Below are 21594 nucleotides of genomic sequence, written 5' to 3'. Positions count from 1 at the left end.
AAGGTGGTTAAGAAGGCATATGGGATACTTGCGTTCATTAGCCGAGGCATAGAATATAAGAGCGGGGATGTTATGATGGAGCTGTACAAAACGTTAGTTAGGCCACAGCTGGAATACTGTGTGCAGTTCTGGTCGCCACACTATAGGAAGGATGTGATTGCATTGGAGAGGGTGCAGAGGAGTTTCTCCAGGATGTTATCTGGGCTGGAGCGTTTCAGCTATGAAGAGAGACTGGACAGGCTGGGGTTGTTTTCCTTAGAGCAGAGAAGGCTGAGGGGGGGACCTGATTGAGGTGTACAAAATGAGGAGGGGCATAGATAGGGTAGCTAGAAAGGAACTTTTCCCCTAAGTAGAGGGGTCAATAACCAGGGGGCATAGTTTCAAGGTAAGGGGCAGGAGGTTTAGAGGGGATTTGAGGAAAAACTTTTTCACCCAGAGGGTGGTTGGAATCTGGAACTCACTGCCTGAAAGGGTGGTAGAGGCAGGAACCCTCACAACATTCAAGAAGCATTTAGATGAGCACTTGAAATGCCATAGCATACAAGGCTACGGACCAAGTGCTAGAAAATGGGATTAGAATAGATAGGGCTTGATGGCCGGTGCAGACACGATGGGCCGAAGGGCCTCTTTCTGTGCTGTATGACTCTATGACTGCATTCGCCTGGTTCCATTCTTATCTATCTAATCGTAGCCAGAGAATCACCTGCAATGACTTCTCTTCCCGCTCCCGCATCGTTACCTCTGGGGTGTCCCCCAAGGATCTATCCTTGGTCCCCTCCTATTTCTCATCTACTTGTTGACCCTTGGCTACATCATCCGAAAACACAGCGTCAGTTTCCTCATGTACGTTGACGACACCCAACTCTACCTCACTACCTCTTCTCTCGACCCCTCCACCGTGTCTAAATTGTCAGACTGCTTGTTCTGGATGAGCAAAAAAAAAATTCCAATTAAATAATTGGGAAGATCGAAGCCATTGTTTTCGGTCCCCGCCACAAACTCTGTTCCCTAGCCACTGACTCCATTCCTCTCCCTAATATCTGTTTGAGGCTGAACCACACTATTCGCAACCTTGGTGTCATATTTGACCCTGAAATGAGCTTCCGACCACATATCTGCAGCATAACAAAGACCGCCTACTTCCATCGCCGTAGCATCGCCCGTCTCCGCCCTTGCCTCAGCTCATCCGCTGCTGAAACCCTCATCCTTGCCTTTGTTACCTCTAGACTTGACTATTCCAATGCACTCCTGGCTGGCCTCCCACATTCCACATAAATTTGAGGTCATCCAAAACTCGGCTGCCCGTGTCCTAACTCGCACCAAGTCCCGTTCGCCCATCACCCCTGTGCTCGCTGACCTACATTGGCTCCGAGTTAAGCAGCGCCTCGATTTCAAAATTCTCATCCTTGTTTTCAAATCCCTCCATGGCCTCGGCCCTTCCTATCTCTGTAATCTCCTTCAGCCCCCCCCCTTGCTGAGATATCTGCGCTCCTCTAATTCTGCCCTCTTGAGCATCCCTGATTATAATCGCTCAACCAATGGTGGCCTTGCCTTCTGTTGCCTGGGCCCTAAACTCTGGAATTCCCTCCCTAAACCTCTCCGCCTCACTACCTCTTTTTCCTCCTTTAAGACGCTCCTTAAAACCTACCTCTTTGACCAAGCTTTTAGTGACCTGCCCTAATTTATCTTTATGTGGATCGGTATCAAATTTTTTGTCTTAAAATACTCCTGTGCAGCACCTTGGGGTGTTTTACTATGTTAAAGGTGCTATATAAATACAAGTTGTTGTTGATTTTTAATATATATTGTGTAAACATTGGCTGATGACTTCAAGCTTTGTGGTCAGGTGACTCGTTTAGAGGAAATTGTTCGCATTCAAAGGACCTAGTCACATTACATGGATGGTATAAAGAATGGCAAGTGTAATTTTAACGATGCAGGAAATGTGAAATACATACACAATGTTTATTAACAAAGATTGAAAAGGAAAAAGTTTTGGGCATGATTAGTGACCATTCACTAAACTATCCAGTCAATACAAAGCTGTTATCAATTAATTACTGGGAGCATCTTTAGGCCATTTGATTATAAGTCAAAACAGATTATTTCTACTCCTTATAACTTAGTGGTAAGTTCATATTGCAATTACTGTGTGTGATTTAGTCACTTTACCTTCAAAAAGGGATTGATGCATTAGTGATTGTCCACAAAAAAATGGACAAGAATTATTCCAGGACTTGTACTGGTTACGAGGAGGGGGTCACAGAATTAGAAACATAGAAGATAGGAGCAGGAGTAGGCCATTCGGCCCTTCGAGCCTGCTCCGCCATTCAACGAGATCATGGCTGATCATCCAAACCCTAGCACCTGGTCCCTACACCGACAGCCATCCCACCCAAGCCCTATCCCTGTAACCCCGTAACTCCACGTATTTAATCCCCCCTAACACTAAGGGCCAATTTTTATCATGGCCAATCAACCTAACCTGCACATCTTTGGACTGTGGGAGGAAACCGGAGCACCCGGAGGAAACCCACGCAAACACGGGGAGAATGTGCAAACTCCACACAGACAGTCACCCGAGGCCGGATTTGAACCCGGGTCCCTGGCGCTGTGAGGCAACAGTGCTAACCACTATGCCACCGATCTTGATTTTGCTGCTGCAAAGAAGTTTGAAAGGGGATAGAATCTAAAAGGTATGGATATCATAATGTAATAAAGTTATTATGATTACAGAACCAGAGGGCACGAGTACAAGATTGGCTAACATTAGGTGAGGCTAGAGATAAAATTAATGCAGTGCTGATTAACTCCTTTAAAAATAATAGATAAATGCCTGATTAAGAATAGTATTAAACATTTCTGAAGATAAACTTAAACATAGATCAAATAATCCATAGAACACAACATTCAGAGCCCAATGGGATCATGAGAATATTTGTAGATTGCCACTGAATTGATTAATGTAGATGATATATTGTGGAATTTTTCTCAAATGCCTTCTGGCGGGTCTGAAAGAAATTTTACTTAATTTATCTTCTTTGAACTTTTATCTGTCATTACTCACTTCTCTGTAGAGATTAAGTTAGTTGGGGAAGTTCAACGATGATGCAAATTGTACGTGCTCTTTTGGAAGGAGTGGCTAGATGAGATAAATGGCCTTTCTTTGTATGTATTGTTGCCGTTATTGTTGCAGCTTTACACTGGTATAGGCTGAAGTAATTAAGTTTTGCCCTCTTTAGAAAAATTGCTTCCATTAAAGTGACTGGTGCTAGTTGAAAGTCTTCTGGTAAAAGTAACAAGTTAAATGAGGAGAACCCTGTGGTGTGAACATTTAATTACATATGGGAACTGTATGGACTATGATTGTGTCACAGATGGAAGCTTTTTGAGTTAAATAGTAAAAGCCAGTGTTTTGCAATGTGTTGAGATTAGAAGAGCACAGGTAATTAATTCAATATGTTTTGATTTTTAGTTGGCATTATTTCTTCTTTTAATGCCAAATACAAGTAGAGGTCTTTCTGCATGTTTTATGTAGCTTTTCTGTATATTTCTGTACACAGTAGATCCATTTGAGTTCAATTCCTTTTGTCTCAGAAACAGTGACTTTTAAGTGTAATATGATTTTTGCAGTTAGGTTTTACCAACAATAAATAAACTGTAGAACCTAGTGCTTCCCCTAGATGCCTCTAGTTACCTTTACAATTACATAGGCCTGGATTTTGCGGTCAGCGGCGAAAGAATGACGTGCACCATTCATTAAACTTAAAGCTGCCCACATACTGTTTGTGGGCTTTTGTGTGGCAACTTATGGTCATCGGGAGTCTGATATAGTGCAGCGCCCAGGGGATTTGGGACATGTGTGAACAGGGCAAGCAACAGTGTATCTCTTCAACCAATCAGATTGAAGATTCGTTACTGAGGCACGCAGAGTCTAAACCAGGATGTGTAAGTTAGAATATTTAATTCAATGTAAAATCATGTACAGAAAGCAAAATAAAGAGAGGGAAAGAAAGATGGGATTAAGAGACAAAGAATTTTTTTTTAATTTACATTTTTTTTACTTTTTCTTTGTCTCTTAATCCCATCTTTCTTTCCCTCTCTACAGAATTATTATTGTTTAAATCTCCAACAATAATTAAAATCTTATGGAATGAGACTCCACACGTATAAAAGTAAATATTCAGTGCCAGAGAGGTTGTTTGGTAGTAATTAAAACTTATCACGCAGTTAAAACTTATTTACACTTGAATGGACAAGCCCTAACTTTTTCTGGCGTGTTTAGTGGGTATCTAGTGCGTAAGTACCACAACTTCACGCCCTTCATGTGTTTGAATGTTGAGTCTCTTGGCGAGGTACGGGTATAGCGAAGCTTCAGGAGGAGCAGAGCAAATCGGACAGCAACTTCCTGATTACCACGTTTAACTGCGCATATGCAGACACTGGAAGTTGCTTTCCGATTTATTCCTTTAATAATAGTGAGCACTGTCAGCCTCACCGTTATCCCTATCGCAATCTGGGCCATAATAATTATAAGAAAAGGATGCTCACTAATTATTTACCAAGGACTAAGTTCTGGCAGTAACTCAAGCAAGGGCTGTTGTCCATTGCAGAACAGGAAAATATGGCATCTTCAGAAAGATATTTAGTACCTTTCGATATATACAATAGCTCTCCTTTTTTGAGGGGTGGTGGGTGGCCACATCGAAACCCTGAATTTGTTGAAGTTGCATCAAATTCAGTGAGCTTCCAAGTTTTGAATCTAGTTCATCACTCATGATTAAGGCTTCTATCTTAGGCTTTGTCTACATTTGTCTACATTTTTCAATCAGCCTCACTCCATGTTTATTTTCTGTCTCCTGTGTTTTTCATTTAATACCAGAATCTCTCTCACTGCTTCCATAATAATGTTTTGTATTTCTGTGTTAGATTTTCTGCTCATTGTTTCTTCACAGAATCACAGAAACCCCACAATGCAGATAGAGGCCATTTCGGCCCATCGAGCCTGCACCGACACATATCCCACCTGATCCCCGTAACCCCTACACCAACACATATCCCACCCTATCCCCACACATATCCCACCCTATCCCCGTAACCCCACGTATTTAATCCCCCTAACACTAAGGGTCAATTTATCATAGCCAATCAACCTAACCCGCACATCTTTGGACTGTGGGAGGAAACCGGAGCACCCGGAGGAAACCCACGCAAACACGGGGAGAATGTGCAAACTCCACACACACAGTCACCCGAGGCCGGATTTGAACCCGGGTCCCTGGCGCTGTGAGGCTTTCAGTGCTAACCACTATGCCACCGTGCCGCCTTCTCTCATCTGTCTGAATCGTTCCTGCTTCCTACGGTCTTCAGACTTTTAAAAGCCAAACTTGACATCATACAGTCAGCACTTCTTGATTTATTTCCTCTCCTACTCTTTCTAGTCTTGGTGGTGTGCTGCAATATCAGTCTTTGCCCTTCTTAATTTAAAAAAAACTGTACTCTACCATCATGGACTCTACCCCACCCAATTAGTCTCCCTAGGGAATGTTTCATTAAATATTCTCTCATCTCCAAAAGTAATAAAGCTTAACTCCAACTATCTCACATTACTACTGCACAGCACACCCTTCATCTGTGTGAAGCTTATCATTGACTTCAGCCCTTTCCCCAGCAGCAACGACGCTGTTGTATTGAGTCATCTTATTCCATACCTATAACTATAATTTCCAATCTGTTTCCAGACATTTTTTTTCCTTCAGTAAGAAGCGCAAATAGAGGAGTTATGCAGATTGTTGGCAGGCTGTTAGTGGCCTAGGGTCTGCACTTAGACTTTTGGAAAAGGGCCTAGAGAGCTGCCCCCCACCTCCATTAAGAATGTATGCTGAATTTTCTAAATTGCAGAATACTTTTGGCAATTTCAGTGTGACGCAAGAATATAGGTAGAGAATATGCACATGTGCCATGAACCAATCATCCTGCCATATATACTCACATATAAGATGATAAATATATGTCACTGGGAGCTGAAATTGAGAGGGTAGTTTTAGATGTGAGTAATTGAGGTTTTGCTATTTTGTTGATGCAGAAACAGAGCTGAGTCTCTCAGCTGTCTTGAGCTGAATTTAAAATGTGTTCCTATCACAACTGCTGGAATGGTTGATCTGGTATCATTTCTGCCTGAGAGCTGCTGCTGCTTGTTTGAAAAACTGCAAAAACACAATCAACTACCAGAAACAAATGAATTGTATATAAACGGCCAGTCGCTGAAGATGAGAATGTTGACCTTGCCTTATACTTGGGTCATTGATCTTGGGAGCGGAGTATTTTTGGCTGGAAACAAGCAGGGACCATCTTATACATGAGTTTAAACAGTGTTGAAAAAGGAAAATAAAGACACTTGCATGTGTATGCAAATCCTAAAGCAGGTGGGAGAAAAATAAACAATGCTAAACAGCAGCTGAAAAAAATATAAGGAAGGAAGAAAATTGAGAGAGAAATTAAAAATAATTTAAAGTTGGGCAAACTAGTAATAGTAGGAAAAAGGCAAATAAAGCAATAAAATGCTAAACATTTGGGAAAACAAAAACATTTATGTGAAAAATTGAAGAATTTCAGAAAAGATTGAGCAAGCTATTATATTTGATGCTAGTATGTTATTTTCTGATATGGTTACTGTAAATCTATATATATAAAGCGGCTCTTCCGTCTGTCTGTCCCGATGTCTGTCTGTCTGTCCGTTCTCTATACGTTTGAAAGTTAGAGCATACCGACGCGCGCGTCGCCTCAAAAGAAAGCTTGCGATTCCAGACCGGTTATAGGCGTATTTACGTTTCGGCCGGACAAAAATCCCGCCCGCGGTATCCCAAAAACGTTCAGCGTTCCGCTCATTAGCAGCTCATTAGCGACCGTGTGACGTCGAGGTCGACCAATCGGACGGCGGGTTCCTTCCTACAGTTGAGTGTCGAGTGACTCGACGATTGACCAATCCTACGCTTCGGTGACCTGACCGGTCGACCAATCGGTGCGTGTGTGGGCGGGCCTTATCCTTCTGAACCGAGGTGAGTGGCCGCCATCTTGATTTTTCACAATTTTTTCCCCCACGCTTTCTGTGTGTTAGGGAACGAAGGTAAATATTTTAATGATGTGTTAGGGAATTAATTAACAATTTATTTGAATTTTATATTGTGTTTACAACCCCCCTCACCCTCGCGCAGGGGGGACTCGGGGCCTGAAGCTCCAAAAATGTCTCTCTCTCTCTCTCTCTCTTTCTTCCCTCTCGCTCTCTCCTTCTCCTCTTCCCTCTCTCTCCTTCTCCTCTTCCCTCTCTCTCCTCCTCTTCCCTGTCTCTCTCTACTTCCCCCTCTCAGGTTTCACGGGGCCGTAGCGCGGGCGGGCCGCCCGAAGTTTCCCGCTCGCTAACGGCCGCCAGGCCGCCTCGCGCTGACCGCGCATGCGCCGCCCGCACTGACCGCGCATGCGCCGCCCGTGAGAGCCCGCTCCCGGCGCCTGCCGCCGCTCAGCATTCCCGCTCTCGCAACGGCACCGGACCTCAGGCGCTAGGCAGGGGGAGGGGCCGGAGAGAGGGACAGAGGGGAGTGGGGGAGGGGTGGGGGTGGGCGAGGGGAGGGGAGTGGAGGGAGGGAGGGAGACAGGGGAGGGGAGGGAGGGGAGGGAGAGGAGGGGAGGGGAGGGAGGGATAGGACAGGGAGAGGACATGACAGGGAGAGGGGGGACACACGGGCAGGGAGACCAAGCGCCCCAAAATTGCCCTCGCAACACGGGGCTCCCCAGCTAGTTATTAATATATTATATGCACGTTTGAAGATGTTGATTGGGTATTTGCAGAAGAGAGATTGATCATAAGCATCTAACAATGAAACTGTTTTAAAGGGGGTGCAGGTACGGAAAAACCTGGGGTTTCACATACACAAATATCTGAAGGTGGCACGACAAATTGACAAAGCTGTTAAAAAAGCATAATGAATCCTTGGATTTATAAATATAGGCATAGGGTACAAAAGCAAGGAAGTTATGCTAAATCACTGGTTAGGCCTCCGCTAGAGTAGTATTTCCAATTCTGGGAACCACACTCTAGGAAGGATGCCATGGCCTTGGAGAGGGTGCAGATGAGATTTACCAGAATGTAACCAGGGGTGAGGGGCTTCAGTTATGTGGAGAGACTAGAGAAGTTGGGATTGTTCTCCTTAGAGCAGAGAAGGTTAAAGGGAGATTTAGTAGAGGTGTTCAAAATTATGAAGAGTTTTGATAGAGTAAATAAGAAGGAACTGTTTCCACTGGCTGGCGTGTCGGTAACCAGAGGGCACAGATTTAAGATAATTGCCAAAAAAACAGGGCAGATGAGGTGGGGGGTTTTTCAGAGCGAATTATGATCTGAAATACACTGCCTGAAAGTGTGGTGGAAGCAGATTCAATAGAAACTTTCAAAAGGGAATTGGGTATATAATTGAAATGGAAAAATTTGCAGGGCTATGGGAAAATGCGGGAGAATGGGGCTAATCGGATGGCTCTTTCAAAGATGGTCCGAATGGCCTTCTCCTGTGCAATAAGATTCTATGAATTGAAAACAAGTCACTCACAATGAAATATAGATTATCAAAGTTTGGAGTACACTCTGCTCCTGATGATGCAAAGCCAATTTTTACACCCAAAACACCAAATTGTTCAGTGACTGAAGTTTGAATTTAGTCTATAAAAATGTGAAATATCAGATCATTTGAAATAAGGGTGAAATCACTTCAATGATAAGAGTGGTTATAATGAGAGACTTTCTGGGTAGAACTAAGAAATAGGCAAGGACTTAATACTGTAGTGGGAGTTGTGTTTAGGCCCCAAAGGCATCAAGGGGTATGGGGTGAGAGCAGGAATATGGTATTGAGATAGAGGATCAGCCATGATCATATTGAATGGCGGAGCAGGCTCGAAGGGCCGAATGGCCTACTCCTGCTCCTATTTTTCTATGTTTCTTTCTATGCCCCCTGGTAGTAGCTGTGAAGTGATAGAATGTATAAATGCAGAGATTAGACAAGCATATAGTAAAGACAAAAGGTTTTATTGGGGGATTTTTACTTTCATATAGATTGGGATAAGTAGACTAGCACATGTCAGAAAATTAGTGAATTTCTTGAGTGTGTTCAGGATAGTTTTCTGCAACAATTTGTCCTAGAACCAACAAGGGGGCAAGCCATATTAGATTTAGTAATGAGTAATGAACTAGATTTAAGATAATTAATGGTACATGAACATTTATCTACTAGCGATTATAAAATGATCAACTTCAATGTAGTGATTGAAAGAAAGAAACGCATAACAGCTACTAGGGTTCTAGATTTAGGTAAGGCTGACTTCAATGCGATGAAACAGAGACTGTCCACAGTAAACTGGGCAAATCTGCTAATGGGTAAAATGACAGATGATCAGTGGGAGCTGTTCAAAAGATAATTTAATGTGATACAGAACCAGTTTATACCCCTAAGGGGCAAAAGCTCTACTTGTCAAAAAAAAAAAGCCAAAAAAAAAGCAACCATGGATGACGAAAGAGGTAAGGGACAACATCAAACTAAAAGAAAAAGCATACAAAAATGCAAAAACTAGCACAGATCCTGGCAACTGGGAGAGATACAAAGAACAACGAAGGGTGACAAAACAGAGAGCTACAAAAAGGGAGCATGAAAAGGAATTTGCAAGGGATATCAAAATCAACACAAAAAAAATTACAATTATATTAGGAAAAAGAGGGAGGTCAGGAGCAATGTAGGCCCCTTGAAAACTGATAACTGTGATACTGTAAATGAAAATAAGGAAATGGCAGGCATGTTTAATAATTACTTTGCATCAGTATTTACAGTAGAGGAATAGCATGACGGAAGTCCCAAGCAAACTAATATTGAATCAGGGACAGGGTCTCAACAAAATTAACGTAAGCAAAATAACAGTAATGAAGAAAATAATGGCACTAAAGAGTGACAAATCCCCAGGACCAGATGGTTTCCATCCCAGGGTTTTAAAGGAAGTAGGTGAGCACATTGCAGATGCCCTAACTATAATCTTCCAAAGTTCTCTCAATTTGGGAACCATTCCTTTATATTGGAAAGTTGCGCATGTCACGCCGCTATTTAAGAAAGGTGAGAGAGGGAAACCAGGGAATTATAGATCAGTTACCCTAACATCTGTTGTCGGGAAATTACTAGAATCTATAATTAAGGCTAGAGTTACTGAACACCTTGAAAACTTTCAGCTGATCAGAGAGATCCAGTATGGATTTGTGAAAGGTAGGTCACGCCTGACAAACCTGATTGAATTTTTTGAAGGGGTGACTAAAGTAGTGGACAGGGGAATGTCTATGGATGTTATTTATATGGACTTCAAGAAGGCATTTGATAAAGTTACTCATAAGAGACTGTTAGCTAAAATTGAAGCTCATGGAATTGAAGGCAAATAATTAACTTGGTTCGGAAGTCGGCTGAGCAGCGGGAGACAGAGAGTAGGGGTAATGGGCAGGTGCTCTAATCGGTAGGATGTGACTAGTGGTGTCCTACAAGGATCTGTATTGGGGATACAACACTTCAAATGTTAATTGTCTTAATCAACTTATTCATTTGAGTTGATTAAGTCAAAAGAGTATGATTTTCAAACAGTGCTTGATAGTTTACAAGTAGTTAGATGAGGTAGGGTCTTTACATCGTCACAATGGAGCATCATTGAAAATTGCAATGAATAAGGGTGGAATGGCTGGTAAAGAATATATTGATGCACGGAATATTAGTTATGTTGTGTATGTACCTTTAAGAGAATAACTGGTCTCAGACTGCAGTACCGGCAGTGACCACCCCTGTATAAAAGGTGCTAGTGAGCCTCTGTGTTTTTAGTTTCACTATTGACTTCCACCAGTAAAGACTTATTTTGTTCACTCCTGCTGTCCGTGTCTCAATTATTCACGGACGTAACACTGGCGACTAGTAAGAAACTAACTTCCTGCAACTCGGCAGCACCTCAGACGACGTTATTGAAGGTCGAAGCCAGAAGAAAGAAAAAAAATAATAAAATCCAAAGAAACTCGAGAAACGGGCGTCAACCGTGGACAACCGCCCTCCAAATCGTCGGATTGAAAACTTGCAGGAGAGACTGTCCAGAGCCAGGCTGGGTTCCTCGGTCTGTGGTTTCCCAGCTAATCGGGCTGGTGGCAGGTAGTGCACTGATCCTTCCTGGGCTGCGGCGGGCTAGAGCTCGATCGGGTGGCTTTTCAACGGGGCCGGGCAGCGAGTCGGGAAGCAAAGAGAGAGAGAGAGAGGGTGAAGCACAGCCGGTGCTTCGAATCCAGGCACCGTTCGGACCTAAGAAGAGGGAGGGAAGTGTCCCAGAGGGTCCGCTCCACGATGGGAAAATAATAAAAGAAAAAGAATCAATATTAAACGCGCAAGAAACCGTGGAAAGCAGCGCTAACAACAGCGGGGAAGAAGGCAAAGCGCGGGAGGCGCCATTTTGTTAAATCGGGGAAGAAGGCAAAGCGCGGGAGGCGCCATTTTAGATTTGCAAGATGCCGAAGACTGGCTGTATCACTGCTTTTGATAATACAATAGAGGACTGGACCACGTATGTGGAAAGAGTCGAGGTATATTTCGAGGCAAACGAAATAGCGGAGGGGAAAAAGGCATCGATATTGCTAAACTTAATGGGCGCTAGAACGTACGGCCTATTGCGGGACCTGATTACTCCAGCCAAACCGAAGGCGAAGAGTTTTAATGAAATTGTTGCTGTCCTACAGGAACACTTAAACCCTGCACCGCTGTTGATAGCAGAAAGATTTAAATTCCACAGGAGAACTCAGCACAAAGATGAGAGCAATGCTGAGTATCTTACAGAACTACGCAAGCTATCCAAGCACTGCCAGTTCGGAGCAGGACTGGCAGATACCCTACGGGACAAATTTGTCTGTGGACTCCTGAGTGAAGGAACACAGAAGAAGTTACTCTCAGAGAAAGAGCTGATGCTAGATAAGGCTTTTAGCGTGGCAGTATCGTATGAAGCAGCAGCCAGGGGAGCTGCAGAAATTCAACAAAAACCACAGGAATACGGCACCCACGAAATGACACGGGGATTTGCAAAATGTTATCGCTGCGGCAGAACTAACCATGACCAGAAGGACTGCTGGTCCAAAGACAAAATATGCAGGCAATGCGGGAAGATGGGACACATTGCACGAGTTTGCAGGTCTGGGAAGAAGACCAGCGACAACAAAAAGACTACTAAGGAACCGTACAAGAAAGTACAAAAGATGACGGACAGTAGTTCCGAAGACCAGATGAGCGATAGTGAATCCGGGAACAGGAGACTAAGCTGTCTCAAACTTCACAATGTAATCGCAAAAGAGGATCACCGAACCATTTGGGTCACCCTCACGATAGCAGGGTCACAAGTTAAAATGGAATTGGATACAGGATCAGCGCTAACCGTCATGAATCGACGAGACTACAAGCGGCTATTTTCACACATACCCTTGAGAGAGACATCCATCGTCTTGACGACGTATACGGGGCAAAAAGTATACCCCAGAGGAAAAATAAGGGTGCCTGTCGAATACAACGGCAAGAAAATACGGAAATTGTATCTCTACATACTGCCAAATGGTGGACCACCGTTATTGGGACGGGAATGGATCAGAAAGATAAACTTAGATTGGCACTCCATTCATGCAATGACGGTGGACGGTAAAAAAGATGAAGACGTCACTCCTGGACGATTGTCAACAATCTTAGCTAATGCCAAAGAGGTATTTCAACAAGAACTGGGCACGCTTAAAGGCGTAACCGCCTCGATAAAAATAGAAGAGAATGCAGTTCCCAAGTTTTTCAAAGCAAGACCGGTACCATATGCAATTCGCCCAGCCGTCGAGGCAGAGCTGGAGAATTTGGAGAAGGCGGGCGTGTTGTCTAAGGTCGACTGGAGCGAGTGGGCGACACCCATCGTTCCTGTCATGAAGAAAACGTTAAGCAATAAGTCCGGGGAGCCAAGGAAGATTCACATCTGTGGGGATTTCAAGGTGACGGTGAACCCAGTCCTTCACACAGTACAATATCCTCTTCCAAGGATAGAAGACATCTTCGCCTCACTGTCTGGAGGGAAGCGTTTTACAAAAATTGACCTAGCACAAGCATATTTCCAGATGGAGGTTGAGGAGTCCTCTAGGAAGTATCTCACGATAAACATTCACAAAGGTCTTTACCAGTATCATCGATTGGTATTCGGAGTAGCATCGGCTCCGGCGATATGGCAAAGAGCGATGGAACAAGTTCTGCAAGGGATTCCGAGGACTCAGTGTTACTTGGACAACATCCTTGTAACAGGTGAAGATGACAGTGAACACCTTAACAACCTAGAACAGGTGCTCACTAGACTACGGGAACATGGGCTGCGAGCCAACCGCCCCAAGTGCAAATTTTTTAAGAAACAGATATCGTATTGTGGCCACGTGATTGATGAAGAGGGGTTACATAAGTCCCCTGACAAAATTGAAGCGGTTGTTAAGGCCCCAGCGCCTGAAAATGTGTCGCAACTGAGGTCATTCCTCGGATTGGTGAATTACTATCATAAGTTTTTGCCGAATTTGTCGACAATTCTGCACCCACTGAACGCCCTGCTACGAACGGGGGTAGCATGGAAATGGAGCGATGATTGTAAGCGTGCTTTTCAGAAGAGTAAGGACTTAATCACTTCAAGGGAAGTATTGGCTCACTACAACCCAGCACTGCCAATCAGGCTGGCGTGTGATGCGTCTCCCTACGGCATTGGGGCGGTACTGTCACATAAATTCCTTGATGGTTTAGAGAGGCCGATAGCTTTTGCGTCACGCTCGTTAACTTCTGCCGAGCATAACTATGCCCAGATTGACAGAGAGGCCCTCAGCCTAGTGTGGGGGGTGAAGAAGTTCAATCACTACCTGCACGGTGAAAAATTTACTCTACTAACCGATCATCAACCTCTTGTCTCCATTTTCAACCCTCAGAAGGGCGTACCGATAATGACAGTGCAACGGCTGCAGAGATGGTCCCTTTTCCTAGGGGCACACCAATATGACATCGAGTACAAAGGAACTAAACAGCATGGAAATGCTGATGGATTGTCACGTCTACCGTTGCCGACGGTGGAAGAAGAAGACCTTGCAGTGGATCCAATGGAGTTCTTCCACTCGACCATAGTCGAATGTCTCCCTGTGACGAAGGCAAACATAGAAAAGGAAACACGGAATGACCCGACACTATCACGGGTCTATGATTTAACGGTGAAGGGATGGCCAGCACATGGCGAACCACTGCTGCCAGCATTCTCGCCGAGAAGAGAACAGCTGTCAGTGTGCAGAGGAACCTTGATGTGTGGATCCAGAGTAGTAATTCCACCCAAATTGAAGGATAGAGTGCTCAATGAGCTTCATGAGGGTCATCTGGGTGGGGTAAAAATGAAGAGCTTAGCCAGAGCGTTTGTGTGGTGGCCGGAAATTGATAGAGAAATCGAAGAGATGACCAAGAGCTGTGCAGGATGCCAGAAGGTCCAAAACGCCCCACCACAAGCTCCTCTGCATCCATGGGAGTGGCCCTCATCTCCATGGCAAAGGGTGCACATTGATTTTGCTGGTCCCTTCATGGACTCGATGTTTTTAATTGCGGTGGATGCACATTCAAAGTGGCCAGAGGTAATAAAAATGTCCTCAACCACCATGGAAAAAACTATCACAGTTTTACGAACCATATTCGCCAGGAATGGGCTGCCTAAACAGATTTGCTCTGACAATGGACCACAGTTTGTGTCTGAAGAGTTCCGGAGGTTCTTAAAGAACAATGGTGTTAAGCATTACACATCTGCCCCATATCATCCAGCCACTAATGGATTGGCCGAGAGGTTTGTCCAAACATTCAAGGAGGCTATCAAGGCAATGTGTAATGAAGATATACCCCTACAACACAAGGTGGACAACTTCTTGTTTGCCTACCGGAATGCGACACATGCGGTTACCAACCAAACTGCAGCCATGATGTTCTTCAATCGAAGACTACGATGCCGCTTGGATTTGGTTAAGCCAAACGTCCGAAGAGATGTGGAGAACAGGCAGTTTCAGAATATGAATGAAAGGCCGACCAGGAGTTTTAAGATAGGTCAACCAGTTTTGGCCCGGGACTACCGCATTGAGAAATGGCAGCCAGGAACGATTTGTACACGACAAGGACCTCTCATGTATACCGTGGACGTTGGGGAGAGCATTGTAAGACGCCATGCTGACCAGATTCTAGAGTCACTGGAAAACGTCAACTCCACACCACGATCTGATACACCTGGTAATGAAATCGACGTTCCAGTTGCAGCTACCGCAGAACCGGTAATATTGGAAGCAGATGAACCAAACAACGACATTGATCCCGACTCAACATTGCCAGAAGAACCTGATACCCCAAAGAGGCGTTATCCAGACAGAATCAGGAAGCCTCCTCAAAGACTGAACTTATAATTGCTTAAACTTAACCAATGTATCTAGCAACAGTAATTGTGATTGTAATTAGTTATCATTTAGTTGTTAAATGAATCTTATGTACTGTTTATCTAAAAGGGGAGGAATTGTTGTGTATGTACCTTTAAGAGAATAACTGGTCTCAGACTGCAGTACCGGCAGTGACCACCCCTGTATAAAAGGCGCTAGTGAGCCTCTGTGTTTTTAGTTTCACTATTGACTTCCACCAGTAAAGACTTATTTTGTTCACTCCTGCTGTCCGTGTCTCAATTATTCACGGACGTAACAAGTTACAATAGAGTTCCTGTAGTAATATTTAAGTTTACTGTTAGTTTTTCAAAAAGAGAACAAAACTTTTCCCTGTACAGATTGGAAACACTTGCACACCCAAAGCATACCAGCACATAAAGAATTTAGACCCAACAAGAATACATTTAAAGCACTGCAGTGATTTTGTACTATTTGGAAACATGCCTGCACCATGGCCATAGTGACTGTTCTTCCTGAGGAGGCGCATGATTTGTGAGAGACTTAGCAGGGTCTGCATTCTGCAGTTTCACATGTAATATCATAATCTCTCCCGGGATTAGACAAAGTCAACATGGATTTATGAAAGGGAAATCGTGTTTGACAAACCTACTGGAGTTTTTTGAGAATGTAACTGGTAGAATAGATAAGGGAGGACCAGTGGATGTGGTGTATTTGGATTTTCAGAAGGCCTTTGATAAATCCCACATAAGAGGTTAGTGTGCAAAATAAAAGCACGTGGGATTGGAGGTAATATACTGTCATGGATTGAAAATTTGTTAACAGACAGGAAACAGAGAGTAGGAATAAATGAGTCTTTTTCGGGGTGGCAGGCAGTGACTAGTGGGGTACTGCAGGGATCAGTGCTTGGGCCCCAGCTATTCACAATATATATCAATGATTTGGATGAGGGAACCAAATGTAATATTTCCAAGTTTGCTGACAACACGAAACTAGGTGGGATTGTGAGCTGTGAGGAGGATGCAAAGAGACTTCAAGGTGATTTAGACAAGTTGAGTGAGTGGGCAAATACATGGCAGATTCAGTATAACGGGGATAAATGTGAAGTTATCCACTTCGGTAGGAAAAACAGAAAGGCAGAGTATTATTTAAATGGTGACAGATTGGGAATTGTTGATGTACAAAGGGACCTGGGTGTCCTTGTATTCCAGTCACTAAAAGCAAACCTGCAGGTGCAACAAACGGTTAAGAAGGCAAATGGTATGTTGGCCATTATTGCAAGAGGACTTGAGTACAGGTGCAAGGATGTCTTACTACAGTTATACAGGGCCTTGGTGAGACCACACCTGGAGTACTGTGTGCAGTTTTGGTCTCCTTACCTAAGAAAGGATATACTTTCCATAGAGGGAGTGCAGCGAAGGTTCACCAGACTGATTCCTGGGATGGCAGGACTGTCGTATGAGGGGAGATTGGGTCGACTAGGCCTGTATTCACTAGAGTTTAGAAGAATGAGAGGGGATCTCATTGAAACATATAAAATTCTGACAGGGCTAGACAGACTGGATGCAGGGAGGATGTTTCCCCTGGCTGGGGGGTCTAGAATGAGGGGTCACAGTCTCAGGATACGGGGTAGGACATTTAGGACTGAGATGAGGAGAAATTTCTTCACTCAGAGGGTGGTGAACCTGTGGAATTCTCTACCACAGAAGGCTGTGGAGGCCAAGTCACTGAATATATTTAAGAAGGAGATAGATAGATTTCTAGACACTAAAGGCATCAAGGGGTATGGGGAGAGAGCGGGAATATGGTATTGTATTGAGATAGAGGATCAGCCATGATCATATTGAATGGCAGCGCAGGCTCGAAGGGCCGAATGGCCTACTCTGCTCTTATTTTTCTATGTTTCATATCTAAATCATTACTCAATGGAAGGTACCAGCAGTTCTTAGATTTATAGTCTGTTTTACTTTTTTCTCTCACTCTGAATCATATCATTATTTGAGAGCACCATGGGACTTTCTTGCATATCTGCCAAGTTTCCAGCACTGTTTGCAGGACAGGAAAAGAGCTGACCTGACTCAGTTTAAAATGCCTCATAATACATCTCAACTCACCTCTTTTGCACATGCACAAAAGAGGTATGGTGTCAGCCTTGGCTCAGTGGTAGCACCCTCAGAAAATTGTTGGTTCAAGCCCCATTCCAGAGAAGTGAGCACATAATATAGACTGACACTCTCATGAAGTACTGACAGAGTGCTGCACTGTCAGAGGTGCCATATTTTGGATAAAATATTAAACTGAGGCACTACCTGCTTTCTCGGGTGGCTGTAAAAGATCCTATGCTACTATTCAAAGAAGAGATGAGGAGTTCTCCCAGATATCTCTGGCCATCATTTATCCCACAACCAACATGACTAAAAAAATAGATTATTTGGTCATTTATCTCATTGCTCTTTATGGGACCTTGCTGTCTGTAATTTAGCTGCTGCTAAATTACAATTGTGACTACATTTCAGAACTACATCATTGGCTCTGCGGTGCTTTGGGACATCCTAGCATGAAAGGCGTTGTATAAATTTAAGTTCTTTCATCTATCTATTTACTTCACCTGCTCTATTCAAATAGAACTTCCACACCTCCTCCATTGTTTAAGCTGCCTCCAAAAAGGACTCCATTTCTTCTTATATGCCAAATACTGTTTTTCTCCTCAACTATTGCTAACTCTACAGAGCCCAAGTCCATCGAAGACTTTAATATTACTCCCATGTCTGAAGATGCTCTTCTTGTACCCCTCGCACTCTTTCTCCCTTTTTAGTTTTTCTTTGTTATTGATGTTACTGTGGTTCATGTTTTTATCAGTTTTCCTCTTTCATTCCTCCTAAGCTCCAAATATGTTGTCCTATATGGTCTCCCTCCTCCATACAACTCAGTGTTGAAACCAAGACTCACTGTATAATCTCCTACTGTAGCTTATTATATCCCAACACCTCAAAATTTACAAGTCCTTACCTGCTTCAGTCTTTCTTTCCCCTAACAATCTTCAAGCTTTTAAAATTCAAGCTTGGCATTAACCTAATCATCACACTTCAGTTTACCCCATCTTCTCTTTCATTCTTTTCAATCTTGGTATTGTACTGCACAATGGGTTCTGAGGATCCAAGAGTACAGACTGCCTCAGTTTAACATGTCATCCGAGTGACAGCACCTCCGATAGTGCAGCACTCCCTCTGTACTGCATTGAAATGTCAGCCTAGACTATGTAGTCAAGTCTCTGGAATGGGGCTTGAACCCCCAACCTTCTGACTCGAAGGAGACAAGGCTGGCACCTCAAAGGTGAGGCGATCAAAGATAAGAGGTAGTTTCTGTACATTGGACTAGTGAGAAACATGAAGAAACTGTGCCTGAAGAATTGAAAGATTTTTATTGCTCCATTGAAGGACATTGGATATACAGGAAACTTTCTGGTATCCGGCACTGACGGGACCGAGCTGGTGCCGTACCATCAAAACTGCCGTAGAAACCAGCGCTAATGTTAAAACATACGGAGCTTTTGAGCTCCGTGTGAATCAACAAACCCAGCTTCAAAACAGTCGGCCGCAGCTTAAAAGCGTCTCTGTAGCTAAGCAACAGCTTCAGCTAGACCTTGCAGAGCCTGACTGGAAAAAAAAAAGCAATGAGAAGTAAAAAAAACTTATAGGAAATGGCTCCTGAATTTTGCCGGTAGATAGAGCTTTCCGGACATTTAACCTCCGGTTAAACGAAAGTTTCCTGTAAATGAAGGTTATAGTGATTCAGGCATTGTACTGTGAGAGGACTGGAGGTTGTGAGCAATGGGTGCATGTGATCTGAAGGACGTTGATGAATGTACAGTGCAGCCATCAGCAAGGATAGGGTTGGATGATGAGTGGAGAAAGTCACTGATGCAAAGAAGGAACGGAATGTGAGAATACCGAGCCCTTGAATTAATGAAAAAGTAAAAAACGGGAGCAATTTCGTGGACTCTGCCGTAAAGAAAGACATTCATTTATATAACGCCTTTCATGACCACCAGACGTCCCAAAGCGCTTTACAGCCAATTAAGTAATTTTTGAAGCGTAGTCACTGTTGTAATGTAGGAAACGCGGCAGCCAATTTGCGCACAGCAAGCTCCCACGAACAGCAATGTGATAACGACCAGATTATCTGTTTTTAGTGATGTTGATTGAGAGATAAATATTGGCTAGGACAGTATTCAAAAAATGATTTTTAAAATTAATTATTACAGATCTGAGCAGCTTTAAACTGAAAATATGCCAATGTTTCTTGAATTTATGGTAATAAATGATGGCACATGTTTCTAATAACTACATTCCCTTTGTTTATAGCTCTGCATTTCTAAGAATCTGCTTGGAACTCGTTCTTCTAGTTGGTTTTATTACAGAGCAAATTATATGTTTATATAAATATTGTTTTCATGCAGTGACGAGTTACGTAAAGAAGCACGTCAGCTAAAACGGGAAATATTGGCAGCAAAACAGAAGAAGGCAGAAATTCTTAAAAATGAAGAAGTGGTGTCACAAGGTAAGAATTAAGAACATATTTATACCTATTGCTGACATTTGGGATTTGTATAGCTGTGTTGGTTCGGAAGTCGGCAAACGACATGTTAATGTAGCTCGGCTGTTAAAATAGGCCGAGCCTCCCTGCTACCCCACTCAGACAGACACGCCACTCCATTTGCCATGTTCCTGCCTGGGAGTTAAAATCAATCACTTAGTCATCTGATTAAACATCTGGACGTCTGTCCAACAGCGATTTAGTTGTACTTCTTTCAATTTAGTATACTGTATTCACTGCTCACGATGCGATCTCCTCTACACTGGGGAGACCAAACACAAATTGGGTGATCGCTTTGCGGAACACCTCCATTCAGTCTGCAAGAGTGAGCCTGAACTTCCGGCTGCTTGCCATTTTAATTCTCCGCCCCACTCCCATTCTGACCTCTGTCCTCACCCTCCTACGCTGTTCTAATGAAGCTTGAGGAACAGCACCTCATCCTTCGATCAGGCACTTTACAATCTTCCGGACTCAACATCGAGTTCAACAATTTCAGGTCATAACCTCTGCTCCCATTTTTTCGGCCAGCAGGTGCTGGTAATGATTCTGCTGTTGCCATTTTCAGCTCCTCTAGACCCATCTTTTGTTTCTTTACTTGTCCCATTACCACCCCCTTTTGTCTTGCAACATTATCCCTTTTGTCATTTAATCACTCCTGCCTTTCACCCTATCACATACCTTCCCTTTTGTTCTTTCCTTCCCTCTCTCCTCCCCTTTCTCTGCCTCTACTTGCTTAAAACCTGTTACATCTGTAACATTTTCCAGTTCTGATGAAAGGTCACTGACCTAAAACGTTAAGGGGGAGAAATTGAGTATAGCCCCGTTTGGGGCGCCAGCCTCGCCAGGGCGCTAAAAGTAGCGCCCCGGAAACATTCGCGCCCCCGCACCGGAAATTGAGTGGTTGTGCCCCAAAGGGAAGCGCGGCACTACTGGAGGCACCCCGCATCCCTCTTGGGGCGCTGCGAGTGAATATCATGGCGCAACGTGCCGCAGCGCCACACGCTGCGGCACGTCGCGCTGCAGTATTGCAGGCCTTCCTCCCCTTCTTAAAGGGGAGGGGCCTTGTGCAGCACGATCTGGGGCCCAGCTGGGCCCCCGAGGATCGTGAGTGCAGGCAAAAGAGCCCGGCACCGAGGAGAAGTGCCGGGCTCTTGGAGCGCAGCTGGCACTCCGTGGGGGGGATTCAGGAGGCCGGGGATGGGAGCGCAGGCAGGTGCTGGCAGGCGGCCAACAACAAAAATGGCCGCCCCGCACCTCGCCTTTAATTTGCGCCTCCCCGGCCACAGGTACGCCACCCTGACCCTGTCGGACATAGCGTCCGGCGGTAAATCGGGGCGCTGACGAATATCGCGGGAGGGGCGCTGCGCACACCAATGACGTCATTGGCAGTGGCGCAGCGCTAACGGTTAGCGCCACCACTAACGTCCCGCGGAATTTAGCGTGGGCAGTGCCGCGCCCGGGCGCGAGTTGGCTTGCGACCCACTTAGCGCCCTCTT

At 44.2% G+C, this 21594-nt stretch overlaps 1 protein-coding gene across 4 annotated transcripts in view; it reads left to right on the top strand.

The window, feature by feature from the left end:
• The window catches only part of cwc27 (CWC27 spliceosome associated cyclophilin), a 404246-nt gene that overhangs the window by 240212 nt on the left and 142440 nt on the right, over positions 1-21594 (top strand). For all 4 annotated transcript variants that reach the window (XR_015074261.1, XR_015074262.1, XM_085971220.1 and 1 more), the window contains exon 11: positions 19962-20062. Coding sequence is in view for 2 of the 4 variants with exons in the window: in XM_085971220.1 (XP_085827346.1) it covers positions 19962-20062 (101 nt within the window). In the remaining 2 variants the exon portion in view is untranslated. The remainder of the gene's footprint in view (positions 1-19961; positions 20063-21594) is intronic.

Source organism: Somniosus microcephalus, chromosome 2, assembly GCF_052327205.1.
Source record: "Somniosus microcephalus isolate GS21.2 chromosome 2, FLI_Smic_1.0, whole genome shotgun sequence".
Classification (NCBI taxonomy): Eukaryota; Metazoa; Chordata; class Chondrichthyes; order Squaliformes; family Somniosidae; genus Somniosus; species Somniosus microcephalus.
This window is presented reverse-complemented; position numbering and strand designations above follow the sequence as displayed.